This window comes from Ochotona princeps, chromosome 17, assembly GCF_030435755.1.
Source record: "Ochotona princeps isolate mOchPri1 chromosome 17, mOchPri1.hap1, whole genome shotgun sequence".
Taxonomy (NCBI): domain Eukaryota; kingdom Metazoa; phylum Chordata; class Mammalia; order Lagomorpha; family Ochotonidae; genus Ochotona; species Ochotona princeps.
This window is the reverse complement of record NC_080848.1, coordinates 38570683-38596690: the sequence shown is the minus strand read 5'-3', so window position 1 is coordinate 38596690 and position 26008 is coordinate 38570683. Positions and strand designations below refer to the sequence as shown.

General features: G+C 47.4%; 2 protein-coding genes across 2 annotated transcripts in view; one reads left to right on the top strand and one right to left on the bottom strand.

Annotated features, from left to right (window-relative positions):
* RPA1 (replication protein A1) overlaps positions 1 to 19585 on the bottom strand; it is a 51125-nt gene extending 31540 nt beyond the window's left edge. Inside the window, exons 1-4 of the mRNA XM_058675265.1 lie at positions 19429 to 19585; positions 8765 to 8815; positions 7259 to 7337; positions 6473 to 6581 (exon numbers count right to left, since the gene is read on the bottom strand). Of these exons, the coding sequence (XP_058531248.1) occupies positions 6473 to 6581; positions 7259 to 7337; positions 8765 to 8815; positions 19429 to 19461 (272 nt within the window). The 5' untranslated portion in view covers positions 19462 to 19585. The remainder of the gene's footprint in view (positions 1 to 6472; positions 6582 to 7258; positions 7338 to 8764; positions 8816 to 19428) is intronic.
* A 107-nt stretch (positions 19586 to 19692) lies between these two features.
* SMYD4 (SET and MYND domain containing 4) overlaps positions 19693 to 26008 on the top strand; it is a 51592-nt gene continuing 45276 nt past the window's right edge. The window contains exons 1-2 of the mRNA XM_004593963.2: positions 19693 to 19916; positions 20736 to 20881. Coding sequence (XP_004594020.2) covers positions 20748 to 20881 — 134 coding nt within the window. The 5' untranslated portion in view covers positions 19693 to 19916; positions 20736 to 20747. The remainder of the gene's footprint in view (positions 19917 to 20735; positions 20882 to 26008) is intronic.

Genomic DNA, 26008 nt, shown 5'->3' with positions numbered 1-26008 from the left:
GCAGCACAAATTAGGGAAGTGATGATGGCGAAGAGACCTGGATGGATGGGAGTAAAACTTAGGCAGTATTAAACTCAATTTCATCGTGTAAATGGGCTCATGGCTTTATATTGGATTTTCACAATCAGTTGATTAGGTTATCACTTGAGGGTCATGGTACTTAATCCAGCTTAAAAGTAATCTGTTCCTAAAAACTGGATGTAGAATCTCTGTAAAAACTGACAGGTATCTAATTATGGATATTTAACTTCTAAAATTATCCAAATCACTCCTGAGAGTATGAAAAATGAAAGGCTTATCAATTATTTAGTATTACCTTAATATTAAAATCTAAGAGAAAGCACACTCAAAATTGTTATAACATACATCTACATCTTAAATAAAATATTAGCAAGATGAATATCATAGCATATTAAAAGACTACACCATATAGATTTAGAGAATATAGACAACAAGGACACAAAAAATATTACGGGAATGCAATCAGCAAAACCAACTGTGGGCTTGGATTAAAGGACAATAACTTGACTTTAGACACTAGGCTACCTCGCTGGGCATAATATGCATTTTTTGTGGTGTGAACTTTGGATTTTAATTCAGACTGTATATATAGGATCTTTAAAAAGTTCATAGAAAACATGCACTATGAACTACAGGTAGATCTCAAAAAAAAAACTGCACTGAACCAGAGTTAAATCTTCATTTCCATTTTCCACAATCTTTTTTTTAAAAAAAGATTTATTTATTTTTATTAGGCAGATATGCCTTTTGGAGTCCTGGCCCCTTTCATCTTTCTGATCCAGCTCCCTAATGAACACCACGGGAGGAGGCAGGTCCTGGCCAACGTGCCTGGGCCCCGGCCACATGTGGGAGACGTGGACAGAGCTCCTGGGTTTGGCCTGGCCTAGTTCCAGTTGTGGGAATTTAGGAAGTGAACCTGCAGAGGGAAGGTCTCTCTCTCTCTCTCCTCTTCAAATAAATAAATCTCTTAATTAAGGGCAAATCTCTCTGGTCAAATTCAGTTGTTTTGTTGCTTCAGTTTGTCATTTTAAACATTGTATAATCACAAGATGAATATTTTATATTTATTTGAGAGGCAGAAGGGGAGAACGTGTGAACTTACTTCATTCTCGAAAAAAATTCTGGGGGGCCAGTGCTCTGGCATGCAGTGCCAGCATCCCATAGGGACACTGGTTCAAGTCCCAGATGCTCCACTTCTGATCCAGCTCACTGTTAATACACCTGGGAAAGCAGCAGATGGCTAAGTGCTTGGTCCTCTGTCCCCCACGTGAGAGACCTGGAAGAAATTCCTGGCTCTGACTTTGGCCTGCCGAGCCCTGTCTACTGCAGCTGTCCAGGGAATGAACTAGTGAATGAGATACCTCTCTCCGTAATTGTTTAAAAACAAAAAACAGGGCCCGGCGGCGTGGCCTAGCGGCTGAGGTCCTCGCCTTGGACGCGCCGGGATCCAATGTGGGCGCCGGTTCTAGTCCTGGCAGCTCCGCTTCACATCCGGCTCCCTGCTTGTGGCCTGGGAGAGGTTGGGGACGGCCCGAGGCTTTGGGACCTTGCACCCACATAGGAGACCTGAAGGAGGTTCCTGGTCCCGGCATCGGATCAGTGCGCACTGGTCCGTTGCGGCTCACTTGGGGAGTGGAGCATTGGATGTCTCTCCTCCTCTCTGTATACCCGGCTTTCCAATAATAATAAATCTTTATAAAAAAACAAAAAACAAAAAACTTTTCATTTCTCCATAGCTCTGCCTTTCAAATAAATAAACAAAGTCTTAAAAATAATGCAGGGTGGCCCACATGGTAGCCTAGCAGCTGAGGTCCTCACCTTGCATGCACCAGGATCCCATATGGGCACCGGTTCTAATCCCAGCATCCAGCTCCCTGCCTGTGGCCTGGGAAAACAGTGGAGGACGGCCCAAAGCCTAGGGACCCTGCATCCTCGTGGGAGACCTGAGAGATGCTCGTGGCTTTGTACTGGCTAAGCCCCAGCCGTTGCGGCCACTTGGGGAGTGAATCATTGGACAGAAGATCTTCCTCTCTCTCCTCCTGTGTATTTGCCTTCCCAATAAAATAAATAAATCTTAAAAAAAAAAAAAAAAAAAAAAAGCTCTGACGTTTATAGTATATATTGTCAATATCCCACCCTGTAATCTCAGGCCAAATTCTACTCTAAACATAATAATGTTCATGGTGAGGGAGCTTAGTCCAATACCATGTTCCTCCATCTCATCCATGGAACACAAGTAAATTTCATGAATTTCTTCAATGATGCCTTAAAGCAAAAAGATCCAATTGAGCACCACTTGCTAAATTCAGTTATCCTAGGGTTTTAGACTCCTTCAATCTGGAATAATTTCTCAGTCTTTCCTTTCCTTTCATATTTGAGATTTTTGAGGACCAGAATCAGATTATTTTGTAGAATATTCCTCAGTTTGCCTGAGGCTTTCTCATGATTGTATACAAACGAGGATCTTTGGCAAAAATGTAACCTAAGTGATGCCTTGTCCTCCTTATTTGCACATACAATGTGCTTGTTTCAATGCCTGCTAATGCTAACGCTCATCATTAGAATAAAGGGCTGTCTGCCCTAGTTCTTTCTCTCTGCCCCCATGAAATCACCCTTTCCTTTTATAGTTGCAACTATGTTATTGGAGAGATACTTTAGCATTATAAAGAACTTGCTTCTCATCAAACTTTCACCCATTTATTTCAGTATCTGTGGCAGGCCAAATAATAGATCTCCAAAGATAGCCAGCCAATCCTAGTTCCTGGAACCTATACCTGTTGCCTTCTATGCTAAAAGGTGACCGTAGGTATGAACAAGTTAAGAATTGACAGGGGAAGTGGCCCTGGTTCTTCCTGGACAGGCATAAATGCAACTACAAGCACCCTATAAGAGGGAGATGGCAGAGGACACCCCATGGCACACGCCTACCCCGCGTGAGGTACATGGTACAGGCCCTGGCACTGTCCCCCATGGCATCTTCCTGCTGGTGCAGGCTGGCAGTGGTGGGTCTCTGCTTCAGGCTGGCCCAACCCTGGCAATAGCTGAGTGAACATCTGAAGAGGGAACCAACAGGTGGGAGTTCTATGTCTTTTTCTTTTCCCAAATAAGTAATAAATAGTAAAAATTAAAGAGGAAAAAAGAAGGATATTCCAGGCTTATCTTGTGATTTCCAAGCCTGGCAGTAAGTTACGCCTCAAAGGAGTTCTGGTTTTATATGTAGAATGCCATTGTGAAACCAAGGGATGGGAGCTAAGTGCGCTCACAGCTACAGGGGTGTTGCTTCCCCAAAGTTCTTCGGTAGATCTAGGAAATACCCCAAATATGAGGGTATCTAGAAGTTCATGGAAAATAGAACTAAAAGTTTAGGGGAAGGGGCCGGCGGCGTGGCCTAGTGGCTAAGGTCCTCATGTTGAACATGCCGGGATCCCATATGGCCGCCGGTTCTAGTCCCGGCAGCTATATTTCCCATCCATCCAGCTCCCTGCTTGTGGCCTGGGAAAGCAGTCGAGAACAGCCCAATGTCTTGGGACCCTGCACCCGTGTGGGAGACCCAGAAGAGGTTCCTGGTTCCCGGCTTTGGATTGGCACAGCACCAGCCGTTGCGCTCACTTGGGGAGTGAATCATCGGATGGAAGATCTTCCTGTCTCTCCTCCTCTCTGTATGTCTGACTTTGTAATGAAATGAATAAATCTTAAAAAAAAAAAAAAAGTTTAGGGGAAGGCATTTAGCACGGAAGTTAAAATGTAACATGGTGAGGGGAGGGGCTGGCACGAGGTCTCAACAGGTAATTATCTGCTTGCGGTGCCAGCATCTCATGTGGGCACTGGTTCATGCTGTGGCTACTCCATTTTCTATCCAGCTCCCTGCACCCATGAAGGTACTGGGTCCCAAGGTCTTGGGCCATCTTCACTGCCACTGCTTTCCCAGGCTACAAGCAGGGAGTGGATGGGAAATGGAACAGCCAGGATACAAATCAGTGCCCATATGGAATCTGGTGGTAGCAGGTAGAGGATTAATATGTTAAGCCACCACACCAACCCCATATTTTCCATAAATTATAGGATTCACATACAAACCATTTATAACTACTTATTTTTCTACCTGTCTATATACTGAAAATGCTGAGTTCCTCTAATACCTTCATTTACAATCCAACATCACAAATCACTCCTTTGGCTGGCTCCCATTACCTCAATGTATTTATTTATTCATTTATGACATCAGCTCCACTGTATATACCTGATCTCCAGTTGCTGCCCCTCACAACTGCATGTGTGGACAGCCTCCTCAGGTGCTTGGGTTCCCACACCGAGCCCCAGGCCATTGTCCACCTGGGTTCCAGCACCTCCTGCTGGGCAACCACCATTCCCAGCACACAGCCTCTTACAATTCCGGGTCCCCACTCCCCCACCCGCCCATCTCCAACATTTCCCAGTCTGTTCAGCTCTCCAGCAGCAGAGGTCCTCTTCATCTGTGGGATCCAACAGCCATTTAAGACTCTGGCCTTACCTTACCCAGGCTCTGACAATGAACTGAATGGTTGCAGTCACCCTACCCTCAAACATGCTCTCAACTGCTCACGCTCCAACCCCTGGGGCAGCCCACAAACCTTCTCCCTTTTCTTGGGTTCTGACATACGAGATGAGTTCAGGGTTATCACCACTGCCTATCACTTCTGTAGGGGGGCATCACCTTGCTCAATCTCCACTAAATTGTTTCTGAACTGGATAATTCAGGAAGGAAGGGAGCAGAAACAGCACGTGCACTGTCATTCTAATATCAAAACTCTTTCTAGGTGTTGGCCTAGTGGTCTAGGTTTAAGCTGGGACATCTGCATTACATACTGGCATTCCGATGTTTGAAGTCCATCCCCAACTTCTGATTCCAGGATTGTGCCTATGCAGATCCTGGGGCACAGCAAGCTACAGGTCAGGGAGGGGGGCTCTGGCCACGTGGGAGACTTAAGAGTGAGTTCCTGGCTCCTGCTTTGGCCTGGCCCAGTAATGGTCGTAAAGGGCACGGGGGAGTGAACAAGTGAAGGGGAACTCTTTCTCTATTCCTCAAATTAAAATAATTATTTCTATCTACCTACCAATCATTCATAAATATGCACGGAAAGATCTGGAACAATGTCCACTAAAGGCAATACTGGTTACTTTTGAGTTGAAAGGATGTGGATGATTTTCAGCCTTCTTTGTTATTTCACAGCCACCAAGTACACATGTAAAGGCAGAGCTATAGACAATATTCAGCGAAACACTGCTAAAAATCTTAAACCAGTGAAATGCCATGTACAATTTAAATGTTAATTAAATTATGAGAAGGCATACAATCACATACTAAGTGATAGATGGAGGTTAACTCTAGGGACATGTAAAAATGACCACTAAAAGTGAGAATAACATGAAGCCCAATTTATTAGAAAGCCAATCTTATTAAATATATATATATATGTTTATGTTCACAGAAAAAGTTGAGAAAGATACACAGCAAAGCATTGATTAGAGTTCTTTCTCAGTAGTTGTATTCTTTTTTTCTATTACGTTGCAGTGGGGCTGGATGTGGCAGGTGCTGCTCCTGACACTGGCATCCCAAACTGAAAAGCTGCGGCCAGTGTGTAGCACAGCAAGTTAGGCATCCTGTTTCAGAGCTCAGCCCCTCCATTTCCAATCCAGCACTCCTATCACACATGGGAAAGCACAGGAAGATGGCCCAAGTGTTGGGGTCCCCGTCACCCACGTGAGACGCTCAAGGGGAGCCTCCTATCTCGGCCTGGTCCAACTCCAATTACTGTGGCCATTTGGGGGGTAAACCAGCAGATGCACCATCTCTCCCCTGTTTTTCCACCTTTAAAACAAATACATATTTTCTTAAAGACATTTGCTAATATACTAAAACAATGCAGTTTGAACCCCTTTCCTAACAAAGCAATGCTCATCACATTTGCCCTGGAGTCTAGTCTCTTGTAATGGAAAAATCAGAACTTGAGAAAGGGTATGTAAACTGACTCGCCAACAAAGCAATGGGCTTACTAGGTCTGTTCAGCACTGTATCTCTAGCTGGCAGCATCTCATCAGCATAGTCTGAATACAGTTTTTGCAATGAAAGGTTCAAGATCACCCAATGAGGGGGGCAGGGTTACACAACTGTACGCTTCCTGCTGTAATAAGTGACCTTTATCAGGAGGGTAATGGGAAAGTGAGGTTTCCCAAGAACAGAGCAGAGGCCCTCCGTCCGCCCCAGTCTTCTGCTCAGAAATACCCACATTTCCCTGGGTGTCACGTGTTAGGCTTCTCAATTTAAAACCGAGGAATTATAAATGCAGAGTTGAAAACTGACCACTGCCTTTCACAATTCCTCAGGAAATGCTGCTATCCAGTGCATTTCGCTCATTGAACCTTAGGCTCCATTTCACAACATAATAAAAAAACAGAAACACAAGCCACATACCTTCCATCTTTCAGCGTGTTAACAAGGAATCGGTTAATCTGGCAAATACAGTTGCTAGACAATCGTTCTTCCTCAACAAGAGGGTTCAACTGTGTGGCCAACATGAAAGCTGAAAAAGCAAAGATCACTTTAGCCTTCAAAACATTTGTCTTAAAGTGGTCCCACACCTGTGCCAGCAAATAAACAGGATGCCTTAAGTATGTTCCAGAAGTTAAAGCTAACTAGACTGTACAGTGAAAAGCACACCGGCGGCTACTCCTAAATGTATACATTTCTTTTTCTTTGTTTTGTTTTGTTTTGTTTTGGGGAGTGCATGCATTTCTTAAGGGGAACAAAAACATTTTTCCCATTGGTTTCATGACGAAGACTAAACAAAAACCCTCTCTTCTAGATCCTTTATGTTGCAACTAGAAACAGCAAGCACATATTCTATAAACTCTCCCTTCTCTTCTGGAAAGCTTTCAACACAGAAATAAAACACCCCAAAAGGCAAGTGTACTACAGCTAGCCCATCACATTGACTCAATGTCAATATCGCCCTTAGGGAAATTAATCAAAGAAAACATACAGTGCCAGTTAGAGAAAATTACTTAAGCCCAGTGGCAGCTTTCCACGCCTCCAGTCCACTGCTGGAGTGCTCTCTGCCAACCGCAGTTCTGTCTGAAGAGGTGCACAGCCAAGCAGACGCGGACTTGAGGAGTGGCCCAAGTTACTGCCATTGAGGCGCTGTATGCGCTTTTACTATTCAAATGCTCCAAGGTCCCTGCATCCATAGATCATACTCACACGACAGGCTGTTCAATCCATCACTCATGAGCAGTCGATAACGGGGTGGGCTGTTCCCCGTCATAATAGGGCGGATGTTCTAGGAGAGAAAGCTTGATGCATTACCCAGGCTACCTGCCCAGTCCCCGGGGAATAAGTAAACCTCAGTGGCCCCAGGGGAGATGGTTTGCCCTTAGTCCAATATAAACCAAACTGCCTGGCGGTTCTCCTGACAGCTAAGTACAAGCAAGAACAAATTGGATTTGGTGATTCTCCCACTACCCGCCCTCCCTCCCTCCACTATGGACCAGAGTAAAATGATCTGCCAAAACCCGTGTTCTCTCTCCCCTAACTCAAGAGTAGCTGAAAGGGCTTGGCAGCATGGCCTAGTGGCTAAGGTCCTCGCCTTGATCCCATATGGCCGCTGGTTCTAATCCCGGCAGCTCCACTTCCTCTCTATCTCTCCTCCTCTCAGTATATCTGACTTTGTAATAAAAATAAAATAAATCTTTAAAAAAAAAAAAAGAGTAGCTGAAAATCAATTACCAAAAGAAACAAGTAACAAGGCACCTGGTAGGAAACATGCTTAAAAAGGCGGGGGGGGGGGGGGGGGGAGGGTTTGCGCAGAAAAAAAACCTTGCCTGAAGGAGTTTATGACTCCATCAGAGTTAAAGGGAGAGACACACAAGTAACGTGCAGGCATGCTCACACGGGGCAGAGCCAGTACAGAGCCCAGCGTGGGAGAGAGGACAGGCAGCTCCCAGGGGACTGGGGCCAGTGTGGAGCTGCGGGGACACCATCAGGTCCTACAGTCCAGCTTCTAACTACCCATGAAACTTCCTAAGTCAATGAATGTTGCGTCCACTCAAGGATTTTAAGCAGACCAGTTCATTCTGGACATTTCTTGGCGGGCGGGGGGGGGGTCACCCAAAAGGCCCACTTGCGCAAGATAAGCCCTAAGGACACCAGGTGGCCACTCTGATGAGACACGGCACCAATGTCCTCTGGGGATCATGGAAAAGGACAAAGAGGCAAAGGCTTCAACCTCGACTCTCAGGACCAACACTGCGGCACCATCTGTGACACCAACATCCCCTTGTGAGCATGGGTTCAAGTGCTTGGGTCCTGGCCATCCACAAGAGACCTGGATGGAGCTGCAGGCTCCTGGCTTCAGCCTGAGCAGCTCTATCCATTGTGGCCATTTGGGGCCATCTTCCAATGGATGGATCATCTTTTTCACTCTATCTTACCCCTCCCCCTGAACTCTGCCTTTCTAAATCAATCAATCGATTGATCAATCTATACACCACCTTCTCCCACCATTCGATCAAGGGATAACATCAGCTAAGGTAGTATTACAAAAGTTTTCTCTTGAGGATTACAAAGTAGCCTAGCCTATTTGTGTGTTTGTGTGTGACAATGGGAAGAATTTCATAAATGGACAATTTTGTGAGTCTTTCATCAAACATAATTTATAACCACATATAAGTTTTAAAAAACTGCCATTAAATATCCACAGATACTCACAATGACCTGAAGGATGGGCTTGATGGACGTGTCCCCCTGCTGCATTATGGCCTGAAAAAGAGAAAAAAATATTGTGAGAGATGCCTCAAATCATGATAAAAACAAACAGGGACTGGCACCATGGCACTGTAGGTTATTTCTTCTCCTGCAGCGCTGGAATCCTATGTGGGCGCCAGTTTGAGGCCCGCCTGCTCTACTTGGGATATGGCTTGACACAAATCACAAGAAGGTCCTGAACCAGCCGCAGGAGACAACACTGGGGTGTGAGCACACATCCAGGGGCATGCTGACACTGGGGTGTGAGCACACGTCCAGCGGCAGGCTGACGACACTGGGCTTTGAGCACACATCCAGGGGCAGGCTGACAACACTGGGCTTTGAGCACACGTCCAGGGGCAGGCTGACGACACTGGGCTTTGAGCACACGTCCAGTGGCAGGCTGACGACATTGGGGTGTGAGCAACATGTCCAGGGGCAGGTTAACAACACTGGGCTTTGAGCACACCTCCAGGGGCAGGCTGACGACACTGGGCTGTGAGCGCACCTCCAGGGGCAGGCTGACGACATTGGGGTGTGAGCAACATGTCCAGGGGCAGGTTAACAACACTGGGCTGTGAGCACACGTCCAGGGGCAGGCTGACGACACTGGGCTGTGAGCGCACCTCCAGGGGCAGGTTAACAACACTGGGCTGTGAGCGCACGTCCAGGGGCAGGCTGACACTAGGCTGTGAGCACAGTCTTAGGGCATCAAGCTCCGTCAAGCCCAAGGAGGTGTGGGGGGGGGGGCGGGGGGGGGGTCCCTGAGAGCCCAAGGAATGGCAGCTGGAATCTCAACTGACTCGTCCACACGGCCCACCTTTTAGCTAAGGGAGTGTGTACATGCTATCCTAGACAAAGGCCTGGCCAGGTTCAAACCAAGCACTAGGCTTAGGCCCAGGTCCATCTAAAGTCAGGGAATGTAGCTAGAGTAATGTTTAAACAGAAAATTAAAGCTTACGATGCTTACACCAGGGAAGAAAGAAGGTTCCATGCCAAAGACTAAAACTCTAATAAGAAGCCAGGAAAAAAAAATAAAAATCAAACCCAACTGTACAGAAAGAAGGTGGTAAGAGCAAAAACCAGTTAAATCTATAAAGCATACGAACCATAAGAAAGACCCTAAGAAATCAAAAGCTGGTTTTTGAAAAGATCAACAAAACAAACTTCACGCCAGCACAGGGCCATAAGGAGCTGATTCTCCACCTGCAGCAGTGGCATCTGATATGGGCACTGGGTTCGAGTCCTGGCTTGAGACTTGGAAGAAATCCTGGCCTCCAGCTCTGGACCTGTCTCAGCTCTGGTGGGTGTGGCCATTTGGGTTGAACCAATGATAGAAGATTTCTCTCTCTCTCTCTCTCTCTCTCTCTCTCTCACACTCACTCTCTCTGTGTAGTTCTTGCAAGTGTAATACAATTCCAGTAGCTGGGTTCCCACCGCTCACTTGGGAGATCTGGATGAGGTCCCTGGCTGCCAGCTTTGGTCTGGCCCAGAGTCACCCACCGCAGGTGTTGCGAGAGCAAATAAGTCAATGGGGGATGGTGCTGTCTCTATCTGCTTCTCAAATAATCAAAACTGAATTAAAAATAAAATACCCCAAGAGAGAAAACTCCATTTCTAGACAGCTTCATTGATGAATTCTATTTAAGGCTCAAGAAACACAAATTTTGCATAAATTATTTCAAGAAACAGCTATCTTCCCAATTAATTTCATAATGGGAGGTTTATGCTGGTAGAATAAAGACATGCTAAGAACCAAAATGTAGCTCACTTGTGAGTACAGATACACAATAACCTCAAATAACAGCAAATCAAATCTAGCAGGATAGAAAATGTATACACATCAAGACCAAGTAGGATTTATTCCAGGAAGCAAAGGGTCGGTCAACATCTGAAAGCTGCGTGCTTTGTCACAATAACAGCATAGAGGAGAGAAACCGTGATCATCACAATAGAGAAAAAGGCCTTGATAAAATCCGAGTCTCATTCATCATAAAAAGCCTCTGCAAACGAGGTGTAGAAGAAAGGCTTACACCAACAGTCCGCATTTACAAAAGGATCTATAGTGAATGGTATCTCCTTAGGATCAGGGAAAATACAGGGATCTAACTCTCATCACTTTGATTCAGCACGGTAGAAGAGGTCCTACAGAACACGGCGTGGCAAGAGAAACGAAAGCATGACTAGGGGCCCGACGCGGTGGCCTAGCGGCTAAGTCCTCGCCTTGAACGTGCTGGGTGCTGGTTCTAATCCTGGCAGCTCCACTTCCCATCCAGCGCCCTGGGAAAGCAGCAGAGGATGGCTCGGCTCCTGGTTCCTGCCTCTTGATTGGCTCAGCTCTGGCCACTGTGGCCATTTGAGGAATAAATCAGTAGGTGGAAGATCTCAATCTCTTCTATGTAATTCTGCCTTTCAAATAAAAATAAAACATATCTTTATAAAAAGAAACAAACTGATTCTAAAAATGTGTATAAAAATGCAAAACCTACAACTGGTAAGATAATCTTAAAGAAACAAATTTGGGGAATTTATATTGCAGGAATGTTTTTATTATTATCATTTTTAAAAAACATACTTTTTACTGGAAAGGCAGATTCACAAAAAAAATAAAGATCTTCCGTCCACTGATTCACTCCCCAAGCGGCCTGCCACAGCTGGAGCTGAGCTGATATGAAGCCAGGAGCTTCTTCTGGGTCTCCCACGCGGGTGCAAGGTCCCAAGGCTTTGGGCTGTCCTTGACTGCGCTCCCAGGCAACAAGCAGGGAGCTGGATGGGAAGTAGAGCAGCCAGGACACCAACTGGTGCCCGCATGGGATTCTGGTGCATTCAAGGCGAGGACTTTAGCCACCAGGCTACCACGATGGGCACCAAAATCAATAACATCATTAAGCATCTTTCTATTCTACTTCACTTTATTTATTTGTTTTTAAGGATTTATTTATTTGAAAGGTAGATTTACAGAGAAGAGAAAAAGAAAAGGTCTTCCATCTGCTGGTCCACTCCCCAAATGGTAGCAAGAGCCACAGCGTAGCTGATCCCAAGGCAGGACCCTTGGGCCATCCTCTACCGCTTTCCAAGGCCATACACAGGGAGCCAGACAGAAAGTGGAACAGCTGGGACACAAACCAGCACCCACGTGGGATGCTGGCACCACCTGCTGACCACGGTGCTGGCCATTCCACTTCATTTTAAAGCCACACAGGTTAAGCCACTGCTTGCCTCCCGAACAACCCACTTCCAATCCAACTCTGTTAATGCTTCCAGGAAGGTAGTAAAAGAGGGCCTAAGGAGCTGGTCCTTGCCACCCATGGGTGAGACCCAGATGGAATTCCTGGCATTAGCCTGGCCCAGCCCCACCCATCACAGCCAGGTGGCAAGTGAACCAGCAAATGGCAAATCTGCCTCTCCCTCCTCCTCTCTGCATGTCAAATAAATCAATTAATCCTAATAATAAAACCACTCATGGAGCCAGCACTGGGAGTACCAATGAAGGTGCCTCATGCGCCGTATCAAAGCATCTGGGTTTCATGCCTGCCTCAGTTTCCCGACACTAACAGCCTAACAACGCAGATGGTGGGAGACAGCAGGGATGGCTGCAGTGACTGGGGGGCTGCCAACCACATGCAAGACCCGGACCGAGCTACTGGCTCTGGATGGACCCAGGTCAGGACGATGCAAACATCTGAGGAGTTAACCAGCAACCGAAGCCTCTCCCCGCTCCCCATCCCTGCCAGTGACATAAAACAATGAAAACCTAAATAAAACCACACATGTGTATTACTTTATTACTTCTCACTGAAAATTTGTCATCATAAACATGGACTGCAACACTACATTTTTCTAGGGCACAGAGCAGTATACATACACTAAAGATACAAATGTCTTCAATTTTCCAAATTAATGTCACTACTAAGGCCTAATTAAGAGCACATATATCCAAATCTTCTCTCACTCACACTCACACACACACACACACACACACACACACACACACGCTGGGGCAAATTAACTCCTCTGCACTTTAATTTCTTCATATGCAAAATGGGTATTAATAAAAACCTACCTCATACGAGTACTTAAGTCTCATCTACTATGAAGCATGTCATATAGGGAAACGCTCAAAGATAGTACTTCCTTTCTTCCTCCTTTCTGTAACCCAATTACCTAACATTCAAATGCAACTTATTCTATTTACCACAGTAGTTCCATGCATAAGCTCTTGTTTTTGTTTGTTTGATTTTTGTTTTGTTGGTTTTTTTTAAAGATTTATTTACTTTTATTGGAAAGGTAGATTTACAGAGAGAAAGATCTTCCATTAACTGGTTGTCTTCCCAAATGGCCACAGTGGAGCTGAGCCAATCCGAAACCAGGAGCCAGGAGCTTCTTCTGGGTCTCCCACGCAGATTAAGGGTCCCAAGGCTATGGGCTGTCCTTCACTGCTTTCCCAGGCAACAAGCATGGAGCTGGAAGGGAAGTGGAGCAGCCAGGACATGAACCTGCACCCATATGGAATCCCGGCAGATTCAAGGGAAGGATTTAGCCCCTAGGCTATCGCACCAGACCTATCCAATAAGTAAATTAAAACTGACAAGTTTTTGCAAACAAAGAATCGTGTACCAACCACAATAGGTAAAATCCAATTGTACACCTGTGGGTGACACAGCTTAGAAACCTGCCCCAAGGAGAAGAATCTGATAACTAGAAGTATAGTGATCAAGAGCAAAAGAAGAGACAAAGGCACAATGAATATTACCGAAGACTCCTCTGCTAAGGAGCTAAAGCCTTTGCCAACGTCAGAGTTCTAACAGAAGAACACATGGAGAAAATGGGGGATACAAAACATTTCTTATAAAGCTTCTGATCATCAGTGAGAAGCATGCAATACAGGGGTTCAAGGAATTTAAGGAACATGTCACACAGGAAATGAATCAAACGAAAGCTGATATATCAGAAATTAAGAATACAGTGGAGCAAATTAATCGCTTCTCGGCCTTTTGGCTAAGATGAAGTACAGCGGAGCAAATGAAAAGTACAGCGGAGAATCTCCAAAATAGAATGAAGCAGGCACCCAGCAGTATGGCCTAGAAGCTTAAGTCCTTGCCTTGAACGCACCGGGATCCCATAATGGGCGCCGGCTCTAATCCCAGCTGCTCCACTTCCCATCCAGCTCCCTGCTTTTGGCCTGGGAAAGCAGTCGAGGACGGCCCAATGCTTTGGGACCCTGTGCCCACGTGGGAGACCCGGAAGAAGTTCCTGGCTCCTGGCTTCAGATCCGCATAGCTCTGGCCGTAGCAATCACTTGGAGAGTGAATCATCAAACGAAAGATCTTTCTGTCTCTCCTCTCTTTATACCTGAGTTTCCAATAAAAATAAAATAAATCTTTAAAATAATTTAAAAAATAATTGCAAGCATACAAATGTATTCTTTTTTTTAAGATTTATTTATTTTCATTACAAAGTCAGATATACAGAGAGGAGGAGAGACAGAGAGGAAGATCTTCTGTCTGATGATTCACTCCCCAAATGAGCGCAATGGCCAGAGCTGCGCCAAAGCCAGGAACCTGGAACTTCTTCCAGGTCTCCCACGCGGGTGCAGGGTCCCAACGCATTGGGTCATCCTCGACTGCTTTCCCAGGCCACAAGCAGGGAGCTGGATGGGAAGTGGAGCTGCCGGGATTAGAACCAGCGCCCATATGGGATCCCGAGTGTTCAAAGCGAGGACTTCAACCGCTAGGCCACGTTGCCGGGCCCACAAATATATTCTTGATAAAAAAAGGTTGTAAATGAAAAAGTTTTTTAAGTTTTTTGATAAAAACAAAAAAAGAACATGGCTTGCGCTTGTAAAACATTCTGTGCTACAGAAAAATGATCACATTAGACTGTAAAGGTAAAAAAAGCACAAAATATTTAACGGTTAAAGTATGTTACAGAATGAATGGGGAAGTTGTAAAAGAGGTGAGGTGAGAGGAGTACATTTAGTATGGTTTATGTGTGATAAAAATTAATCATGCTCTTACAGCATTTTCTAAATATTTATCACTGATACCAGAAATTAAAGTCTGATCCTGTTAAAACAACAGCATTTTAAAATACACATGTTATTTTAACATCTCCTTTTAAATGGATTTTAACTAATTAATGAAGTGCACTACCTCTTATCTACAAGTTATTCATATTGCCATTCTCTGCCGTTCATTAGACTCTCACTGCTTAAGATCAGTAAAGTTACGTACTTGTTTTAAAGGTATCTGAGTAGTCACTTTATGTCAATAATCCTTGATAGGCATTCAAAAAGCACAAAAGTTTCAAATTTTGGTATTTTGACATTTGCAGTCAAAAGGTCTCTTTGCAAATTCCAAAGGATTTATCTCTTATTTTGTAGAAACAACAACTAATTAGACTATTTGGACTACATTAAAAATACTGTCAAAGTACAAAGTGACACAAAATTTTGTTATGTTGGAGTAATCCAGTTGCGCAGGTCTGATGATCTTTTGCGTTGTCAGTCACGGTTACTATCTCAATTCAAAAGGATCTAAAAGTTACATCTTTTGTACAATCTTGTATGTGCTTCCTAAGAGGAACACACAAATGCCCCTTGCCAGTTACACACGTTATGGTTCCAGCTGTTTAAAATCTGTTTACCTTTATCAACCAAGTCATTCATGTTCTTCTCACTGTTTCTCTAATGGACATTGTAAGTTCATTTTAAGCCTGTACTCTTACCTCAAATTTACAGCAGACATCCATGTCATGCTCAATCCCTCACTGAACTCTGAGGAATTGACTTGCACCCTACAGGCGGCCAGAGACCACGCAGACCAACAAGGCCTAACCGACCAGACCCCCCCCCCCAGACTCCCCGGCATGCTGCTGGACTGGGTGTATCAAGCCGGTCAACAGGGCTGCCACAATGGGACTCACACGATCCAACACCCCCTGACGGGCATACAGACAGTTTCTAATAAACTGCTCAACTTTGATCAATTGAGGGAGATCACATAGGACTCGGATAAAAATCCGGCACCATTCCTTGACAGGCTGACTGACGCTCTCATTAAATACACTAAGTTAGGCCCGGAATCTCCCTCAGGGGCCACGATTTTGGCAACCCATTTTACTTCCCAGTCTCCGGATATGTGAGCAGAGGAGGGTCCTCAAACCCCTATCCGAGAACTGTTAAAAATGTCATTTGAAGTTTCCAACACTCATGAGGAAACGGCCGAATGAGTAAGACATGCAAAGTTACAGAAAAACGTAGCCCTCCAATCCCAGGCACTGGTGGCGACCTGACAGCCTACCCCGCCTCATGGAGCCCAGGCACCGCCAGGAGCCCGCTTTAAATGCAGACAGGAGGGACACTGGTCCCCACAATGTCCAAACCCATATCCTTGCAAGCCTACTAAGCTATGTCCATGTTGCAGGCAAATGGGACACTGGAAATCAGATTGCCCAATGTACGGGTCTGGAGATTCGCCCCTACAGAGCGCTGCACCCTCCCCTGAGGCAATCCTACTGACCCTCGCAACACCTGAACTCTTGGGACTAGGTGAGGATTGACAGGGCCCAGGGACAGATACCCCCATCACCCTGGCTGAGTCCGGGGTCTCCACTGAGATTGCAGGTAAGTCCATCAATTTCCTGGTGGACACTGGGGCTACCTATTCTGTGTTGTTGCCCACGCCAGCTGCACCTGTCCTTCCTGGATCTCGGTTATGGGTACTGATGGAACTCCTTCTAAAGCTTTAAAGATGGGTTGTTTGCCATGCTCCCTCGAGGGAATACCCTTCACAGATTCCTTCTTGGTCATATGCTCGTGTCCCACTCCTTTGTTGGGACCTGACATCTTATCCACCCTGGGGGCCTCCCTGACCCTGTCCCGAACACAGCCTTTACTGACGTCACTCAGCACTAAAATCCCAGATACTTGCTCACCCTGGTGGTTGACACTTTTTCAGAGTTCGGCCTCTCGACTGTTATCCAGACAGACAACGGACCCGTCTACTACACAGCTTCCCTGAGAGCACGTGGACCGATGCCTTCCACATCCCGACCCGAACTCACCAGTGGATCCGGACACCCTTCCTCTCCAATCGGGAAACTCAGTTCTGCTCAAGACTCTTCACCCGGTCTCACTTCAGTCAGAGGACCGGACCTCACACGGGAACCCTCATCACACCCACTGCAGCCAAACTTCTTGGCCACTCCTCATAATACCACCTTTCACATCTCAAACCTTTTCCAGCCTCAACCTCATCTCAGTGGGGGGGTTCAATAGACAGGGGCTACTACATTAATTTTTTTTAAAGATACATTTTCTTTTTTTTTTCTTAAGATTTATTTTATTGGAAAGGCAGGTATACAAAGAGGAGACAGAGAGGAAGATCCTCCGTCCAATGGTTCACTCCCCAAGCAGCCACAACGGCTGGAGCTAAGCCAATCCAAAGCCAGGAGCATGGAGCTTCTTCCAGGCCTCCCATGTGGGTGCAGGGTCCCAAGGCTTTGGGCCATCCTCTACTGCTTTCCCAGGCCACAGGCAGGGAATTGGATGGGAAGTGGGGCCACTGGGATTAGAACTGTGCCCATATGGGATCCCAGCATGTGCAAGGTGAGGACTTTACTATGCTACCGTGCCGGGACCTACTTTAACCTTTAAACACCAAGATGCCTCCCCTGCCTCAGATCCTACTAACAATCCTGCTCTACCTCCTGATAACTAAACAGACCTTATATACAACAGCTCACATCACTAGCAGAAACAGCCTTTCAAAAGCATCAAGCACTGGGTGTTCGAACTGCAAGTAAAGGGGGAACAGATATATTCCTACAAGAAAAATGTTACTACTACCTCAACAATTTGGACATAGTGGAAACTAGTATTTCAAGAATCTACAAGACTCAGATAACATCTCTGGTCTTGATATTTGGGAATTTCCACTCACTCCAATACTCATTCCACTGATAATTATAGGTCTGTTACTAACTATTGCCCCTTGCTTCCTAAGGCTGCCCCCCCAAAAAAATTTTTTTTTGCGAAGCCTCACAGGTTACTTTGAACCAGGTGTTACTGCACGTCCACACTCTGGGACTCACAGAGCCACCTCTGAACAACTCCCCTCCCCAGCAGGAAGTAGACAGACTGACTTCGTCACCCCTTTTTCTATTACCAAGAGGCCAGAATGATGGTTACTAGGGTTACAGGAAGTAGGTGGATACCACAGTGACCTTAGCCAGAGATCTGGCACATTCCGAAGGCAGCCAAGGTCATGGACGTGCAAGTGATGGACTTGGGTCAACATTTCTCACCTTATTAGGGCTCAAGGAGAGCCTGTACCAGCACCCAGGTTGGAAGGGGTATAAAACCCCCACTAGTTTCTTTCGGCCTGCCCTGTCTGCTCCTTAGCTCTGTCTGGTCTGCCTGCTCCTCCGCTGCATGAGGAAAGGCCTAGGAACAGGCTTCCCTGTTTGATAAAGGCTTGTTTGCACCTGGCTGGTGTTTTCTTTCTCGGGTGGTCAGTAAATCTAACAGATTTAAAAGATCTATGGGTGGGTGGGAGGGAGGGAGTGGCTGCTGTAGCACAGTGCCTACTACTGCCTAGCTAATATCCCATGAGAACACCTGTTCCAGTCCCAGCTGCTCCTCTTCCACTTCAGCTCCCTGCTAATGCGCCTGGGAAAGCAGCAAAAAAAAACGGCCCAATGGCTTGGGAACCTGCCACCCACATGGGAGACCCAGATAGAGTTCCAGGGTCCTGGCTATTATCATTAGGGGAGTGAAGGCACAGATAGCAGCTCTCTGTTTTTCCTTCTCCAATTGTGCCTTTCAAGTAAATCCTCAAAAGGTCTACCCAGAGATGAAAACACGCTGCACTGGGTGATGCAGCGGGCACCAGCAGCGCGGGTAAGGCAGGAATGACGCCCCCGCCTCCGCCTCCGGCTGGCACAACTTAACAGAGGCCCAGCCTTGGCAGGGTGACAGAGGTAGACTTTTTTTTTTTAAGCCAGAGAAGACAGAGAGTGATGGGAGGAGGGTGTGCTGAGAGGAAGAGGGCGGTTAGGGCTCTGGGCATGCTCTGAGCATGTCCCAATTGAGATTAGTTTGTTGACGCACAGGTGGCTTCGCGCAAAGAATTCAGAGAATAACGGACAGCTGGAATCCGCACGGAGAGGTGGGGGGACAAACGGACAGAGGGAAGAGGCAGGGGAGCTTCGCACCACGAAACTTCACAAAAGCAGAGCCACCTAGGCCTAAGGGAGAAGTGGGAGCGAAAGCAGGGATCGCCAGGCCCCAGGCTGATCACCGGAAGGTCTCCTCCCTCCGCGGCTTCTCTTCCCAACCCGGACCCGGGGAGCTAGCCGGCGGGAGGCGACGATTTGGCCTTACTGTAACCAATCAACTCCCGGGAAGTTTGGCTGGGGCTGGAGGAGGGGAGCAGGAAGAAAGGCTGTGTTTGTTGTCTTGGTAGAAAACGTCTTTAAAGACGGGAGGACTCCTTCGTCGGGGGCGGGGGGAAGAAGGGGGTGCGGATGAGCACCGGGAAAGGGACCCCTCACCACCCCCGCGCCCTGGCTCCCTCCCCGCTGCGCACGGGCCCCGCGCCCCACGCCCGCTCCCAGCGCCTCCTCACCGCGATGGCCCCCTCACTCAGGCGGCACGCCATGGTGGCTCCGCCGCGCCAACTCCCGCGCTCGAGACTCGCTGCAACTCGGCCTTCACTCCCGGGGTCCCGCGGGCTGCTCGGCAATTGGCCCGGAGCGCAGCGCGCGCCACTCCCGCCCCCGACGTTCGCGCGGCCTCCGGGGCGGGCTCAGGAGCCCAAGTCGTCCTCGCATTGGCCGAGGTGCGGCGGGCGGCTGCACGTGACGCACCCGTAGCCGGGCTGGAGGCCTAGTGGCCGGATGGCGGGAGGGGCTGAGCGCGGCGTTTCCGGGGCGCGCCGGGTGTCTCGCGGGAACGGCTGGGCGTTCCAGGAGCTGGGCAGCGGCTGCCGCACTAGGCGCGCGGTCGGCCTGACAGCTCAGAAGTAGAGCCGCCGCCTGATAACGTGTTAAACAGGCTCAAAGCGGCGACTTGATTCCTGCAGCCCTGACCATAGGCCTGAGGGAGCCTCTGAAGGTAATTAATGAACACTTGGTTCCCTCAAATCTGAGGAGAGCGCAGTGGGTCCCGAGAGAGTTGCAGCTGTGAATAGCCCAGCCTCCGGGTACGTGTGGTGCACAGGAAAGAAACTCGGAGAAAGCTTCCCGGGACAGGTGCCGTTTGAACTGACTGGAAAGATGTATACGAATTTGCCAGGTGGGCTCCAGACGAGGGTAGAAATGTGAATGAACCTTGCCGCGGCGCTGGACAGGTGAAATAGCCTGGCACTCCAGAATAGCAATGAGGAGATACAAGGGGAAAGAAGCAGGACTGGAGAATTAGAAAGAAAGCCAAGTACTGCATGTTGACAGATTTGGGCTGGACTTTCCTGTCTGCTAGCAGTAGCAGCATTCACAGATGTAAGGCAGGCAGAAGAACTGTCCCCTGGCCCAGCATGGAGGGAGGATCAAAGGCTGGGAGACCACTCTGATAGTTCTGACAAGATTGCCACACAGGGGCTTGGACTGCAGGAATGAGCTGGGGACTGCGCCTGGGAGACACATGATCCGAGTTGCTGGGGTCAGGGAAAGCAGAGGACTTTTGTGTGTTAGGTCTCTGACCTGGACAGCCGAGAACCTCTTGTAGTAACCCAGGTTCACTTTTGTAAAACTGTGGGTGGCCTGGTGTGGTGCCCGGGATAAAGTGAACTCCCCCTGGGTGAGAGCGTGGTGAGTGAACTGGAGTGGGAGAGTTGAGGGCCTGGGGAGTTCACTGCTTCACACTGGGGTAGATGGCAGTTTGGTTTCCCAGCCTTGTGTCCACACCTGGATTCCTGTTTTCTTCTGCATTTCCTAGCTCTGAAGCAGGATGGATCTGCCTGTGGAGCCGTGGAAGCTGCACCTCCTTCAGAAGTGGTCCCTGCTCCCCACGTCCGTCCAGGGGGCCATCTCCGCAGCAGAAACCCTGAGTGACATCTTTCTCCTGTCCTACTCACATCTTCAGTAAGTGCATGGAAGCTGCAACCAGCAGAATTCTGAACTGACAAAATGTTCTCTTTTGTCATTTTTTTAAAGTTCCAGAGACATTCCTTTTGTTAGTTCACTCCACAAATGGCTACATCAGCCAGGACTGGGCCTGGCTAAAGCCAGAAGCCAGGAACTCTATCCTCATCTCCCATGTGGGTGACAGAGACCAAAGCACTTGGTCATCTTTTGCTACCTTACCCGGTTCGTTAACAGGAAACTGGGTTGAAAGCAGAACAGCCAAGATGTAAACCACATGGGATGCTGGCTGACATTGTACAGACGACCTAACTGTGTCACAATGCTGTCCCCTCCAGCAATTTCTTTCAATTTAAAGAATTTATTTCTATTGGAAAATTAGATCAGATTTACAGAGAGAAGGAGAGACAGATCTTCCATCCCCTGGTTCACTCCCCAAGTAGCCACAATGACCAGAACTGACCTTATCTGATCCAAAGTGAGGAGCGAGCCAGGAGCTTCTTCTGGGTCTCCCATGTGGGTGAAGAGTTCCAAGGCTTTGGCGCATCCTCTACTACTTTCCTAGGCCACAAGCAGGGAGCTGGAAGGGAAGTGGAGCAGCTGGGACCCGAACCCAGCACCCATATGGGATCCTGGCATTGCAAGGTGAGGATTTAGTCATTGAACCATCACACCGGACCGATCTCCCTCCAGTAATGTTTACACTCTCTTGATTTTGTTTCACACTAAGAAATTTATTTTAGGAGCCAGCCTTGTGGCATAGAGGGTAAACTTGCCACTTGCAGCTTCAATATCTCATGTGACAGCACCTCAAGTCCAAGCTGCTCCACTTCCAATTCAGCTCCCTCCCAATGGGTCTGGGAAAGCAAAGGAGGATGGTTCAAGTGCTTGGGCCCCTGCCAACGAGGTGGGACATACAGATAAAGCTCCTGGCTGCAGCTTGGACAGCTGTTGCAGTCCTTTAGGGGAGTGATCTCTTTATGTCTCTCCCTCTCTCTGTAACTCTACCTTTTAAATAAATAAATCTTCAAAAACAAACCAAAAAAATATTTTATGTCTCAATATATACTTATGTATGTAGAAAACTGGAATAAGAATTTCCCAAAATTATTCATTCAGTGAATTTTGGTGATCAACATTGAGATCAGTATTGTGGCAGCCATTGTGCCAGGTGCTTAGAATGCAGCAGTGAACAGAAAGGAGCCTTCCCTTTGTGCTGCAGTGTAGCGGGGAGGGATAAATGACAGGTGTGGAACATAAGCCAAGTAACATGCTAAAATGAAAAAGTAGAAGAAAAAGGTGAAACCGGGAGGGGAATAGTGCTGGGAGCAGGAGTGCAGCTCGTGCTGCTCCATGTATTGAAGAAGGGAAGGAGTTAACCAGTAGATGGGAGAGGAGTGGTCACACAGAACTCAAGGGCCAGGGATCTGGCAGAGCCCAGCCAAAGAAGCAACCCAGTGTAAACAAACTGGGAGAATAGCAGGAAATTCCACCAGGGGGGTAAAGGGGCATCTTGGGGCTGGAAGAGAGAGGGTGGCACAAATCCTGCCAGTGGGGTAACGGGAACCTCAGGCCTCCCATCCCAGGGAGCTGGCTTCTTCCAACAACCTGTCTTAGTCTGGGAGTGGATCCTTGGCCAGGTGCTCCAGGGGCAAGGGCTCTAGCATTGCTTGAGTCAATAGTCGGCCAAGTCCACCCTACAGAACCGTGAGGATAATATGCAGGTGGTCTAAGTGATTGTGTTGTGGTTCCTTGTTGCACAAGAATACTCATTCCCAGGGCTTTGAGAGAAGAGTGATGTGATGTGATTATATTATAGACAGAGCAGCAAGTCCGTTCTGCTGCCTGCTTTTGTATGGCCCACAGCTGTAAAAAAATAAAAAATCTTTTAAGGTTTATTTTATGTATTTGAAAGGCAAACTTACAGAGAGAGAGACTGAGAGACAGAAAGAGAGAGCTTCTATGTGCTGTTTCACTCCCCAGCTGTCCACAGTGGCCGGGACTAGGCTAGACCAAAGCCAGGAGCCTCTTCTGGGTCCCCTACATGGGTGCAGGGGTGCAAGCAGTTGAGTTATCTTCTGCTTTCCCAGGCACATTTACAGGGAGCTGGGATGGAAGTGGAGCAGCCAGAATTTGATGCTTGCGTCACAGGTGGCAGCCATAACACTGGCCCCTAAAAATGACTTTTACAGAGAAAGTTTTTACAGTTGATTTGACAATATAGATTACTGGTTTTGAACACCGAATGTTGGGCAAAGTGAAAATTCCAGTTTTCTCATTCGTAAACCTGAATTACAGAAAGTTATACTCTATTACATTGTTAATGTGTGGATATGAGCTGTTGAGGAATTTGGCTTTTGTTATTTACAGGCGTGGGTGAAAGTTTTGGGTCGGCCTCTTGGCTTGCAAAACGTGAGCATTTAGTCGCTAGCCTTGCAGAGGGAAGTTTCCTGATCCTCCCGCAGAATTGTGGCTGTGGACAGTGAGGACAGACCTGCGAAGGAGCTGGGGTGGCACCTGAGAGGCCTCCTAGGCTGGAGGGAGACGAACCGGTGGTCACATGAAGCAGGGTGGAAGTGGTGGGACTAGTGAGAAGGGGTCGGGCTCTGTGGAGGTAAGCCTTACTGGGCCCCTTGGCTGGGAGGCGGCAGATGGCACTGTCTGAGACCAAGGGCAGTGGCTCATGTCTGACTCGAACACACCCTAGGGGAGACAGCTAAATGTTTCTGGACTGTAAGAGAGAGGTCTGGAGACCCTGACATGGTGGCCTGGTGGCTAAATCCTTGGCATGCACCGGGATCCCATATGGTTTGTGTTCCGACTGCTCTAGCTCCCTGCTTGTGATGTGGGAAAGCAGTCGAGGATAGCCCAAAGCCTTGGGACCCTTCACCCCTGTGGGAGACCTGGAAGAAGCTTTAGCTTTGGATCCTCCCTTTGGATCAGTGCAGTTTCAGCCATTGCAACCACTTGGAGAGTGAACCAGTGGATGGAAGATCTTCTTCTCTGTCTCTTCTCTGTTCTGTGTATCTGACTTTGCAATAAAAACAAATAAATCTTAAAAAAAAAGACACAGACTTGGCAGTTGTACCAAGATACTTCAGAAGATTCATGGGACATGGAATTAAAACTTAAGTTTATTTTGTTGCAAAACAATTTTTGAAATCCACACCTATGGGCCAGTCTTTAACAAGCAGTTGAGTTAGGGTGGGTGGTGAGAGACCCTGGCATTGTGGCACAATGAGTTAAAATGCTACTTGCAATACTGCCATTCCGTATCAGAGTGATAGTGTCAGCCCCAGCTGTTTCACTTCAGATTTAGCTTCCTGCGAATTTGTCTGGAAAGGCAGTGAGAGGACCCTGAGTTCTTGGGTCCCTGCCAGCCCTGTGGAAGACCAGGATGGAGTTCTTGGTTCAGCCTGATCCAGCCAGGCCCTTTAGAGATAGCTACAGCAAGGTCATTCTCCCTGTCTTTCCTTTTCTCGGCACTGGGCCTATCAGAGAAATAAGCAAACCTTTTCTAAAAATTAATTTTAAAAAATGATGGAAAATGCATATCATGAAAAACTATGCATGAATTTCAAATCTTTTAGCACAAAAATGAACGTCTTTTTTTTTTTAAAGATTTATTTTTTATTACAGTCAGATATACAGAGAGGAGGAGAGACAGAGAGGAAGATCTTCCATCCGATGATTCACTCCCCAAGTGAGCCGCAACGTGCGGTGTGCGCCGATCTGAAGCCAGGAACCAGGAACCTCCTCCGGGTCTCCCACACGGGTGCAGGGTCCCAAAACATTGGGCCATCCTCGACTGCTTTCCCAGGCCACAAGCAGGGAGCTGGATGGGAAGTGGGACTGCCGGGATTAGAACCGGCGCCCATATGGGATCCCGGGGCGTTCAAGGCAAGGACTTTAGCCACTAGGCCACGCTGCTGGGCCCAAAAAATGAACGTCTTTTAATTCTGTTTTTCCACCAACTTCTTGACGTGTCCTCACACATGACCTTTAGAGTGGTTCAGGGTGGATAAGCTCATCAAGCACGGTAGTGTAGATCCCTTTTGCGTGTGGTACACTTTGAAATTTCCCCTTCTACTCATCTCATTTTAAAAATGCTAATCAGGGCTCAGTAAATTAATTTCATGACCCATTGAGTCATGACCTGGAATTTGAAAAATAATGCCTGAAGCTCTTCAGGGTCTTTGGATTACCTTCACAGAATTTGCAGACATGATGAGGACCTGCTAACGAGAACTTGGAGTAGTGTAGAGTTTAATCGACAAGAATCACTTGATGTTTGGTGCAATGAGAGAATGAAAACCGAAGGAAAGGATTTTGCCTTCCTGTTCGCTGTTGGATTTCCTCTTGGTTCCAACCTAGGCTCTTTTTCTCATTCTCAATGTTTCTTTTGTTTTCTTTTCTCTGTTTTAAAGATTTATTTTTGTTGCAAAAGCAAATTTACAGAGAAGGAGAGACAAAGAAAAGGTCTTGCATCCACTGGTTCACTCCCCGCAAGGCCACTGAGGCCAAAGTTGGGCTGATATAACAGCCGGGAGTCCAGAGCTTCTTCCAGGTCTCCCACAAGAGTGCAGGGTCCCAAGGACTAGAGCAGTCCTCTCCTCTCCCCTCGAAGCCATAATCAGGGAGCTAGCACCACAGGGCTGAGGATTAGCCTGCCGCCCCGTTATCTGGTCCTTTCCTGTTCCCTTTGAGTCTTCCGTTGAAGCAGCATCGTTCACACCCAGGACATCCTTTGTCTCCAGTATGCTGACTCTCCTTAAAATTCTACCTGTCTTCTGAGAGTCACAGCTGTAAACCCAGCTGACTGTTCGCAAGTCTCAGAAATGCTTAAGTTCAGCATGTCAGTGGCAAACTTGCCACCTTGTCCTCAAACCCAGATTCCTTTCCTGTGGTCACTGTCTTGGTGAATGGCACCATGTCACGTTCGGTTGCCTAAACCCAGACCGCTCACAGCCATGTGCTGAAAGCCCCGGTGTGCTCTTTCCGTGGCCTGTGTCAGGTTATTTTCTGTAACTCCTTAGTGCAATCCTTTGTCCCGTTGCTTCCCAGATACCAGCCAGCCAGGCCCAAGTTCTTGTTCTCCGTCACACCCATGTGAAATCTATCCCCAGA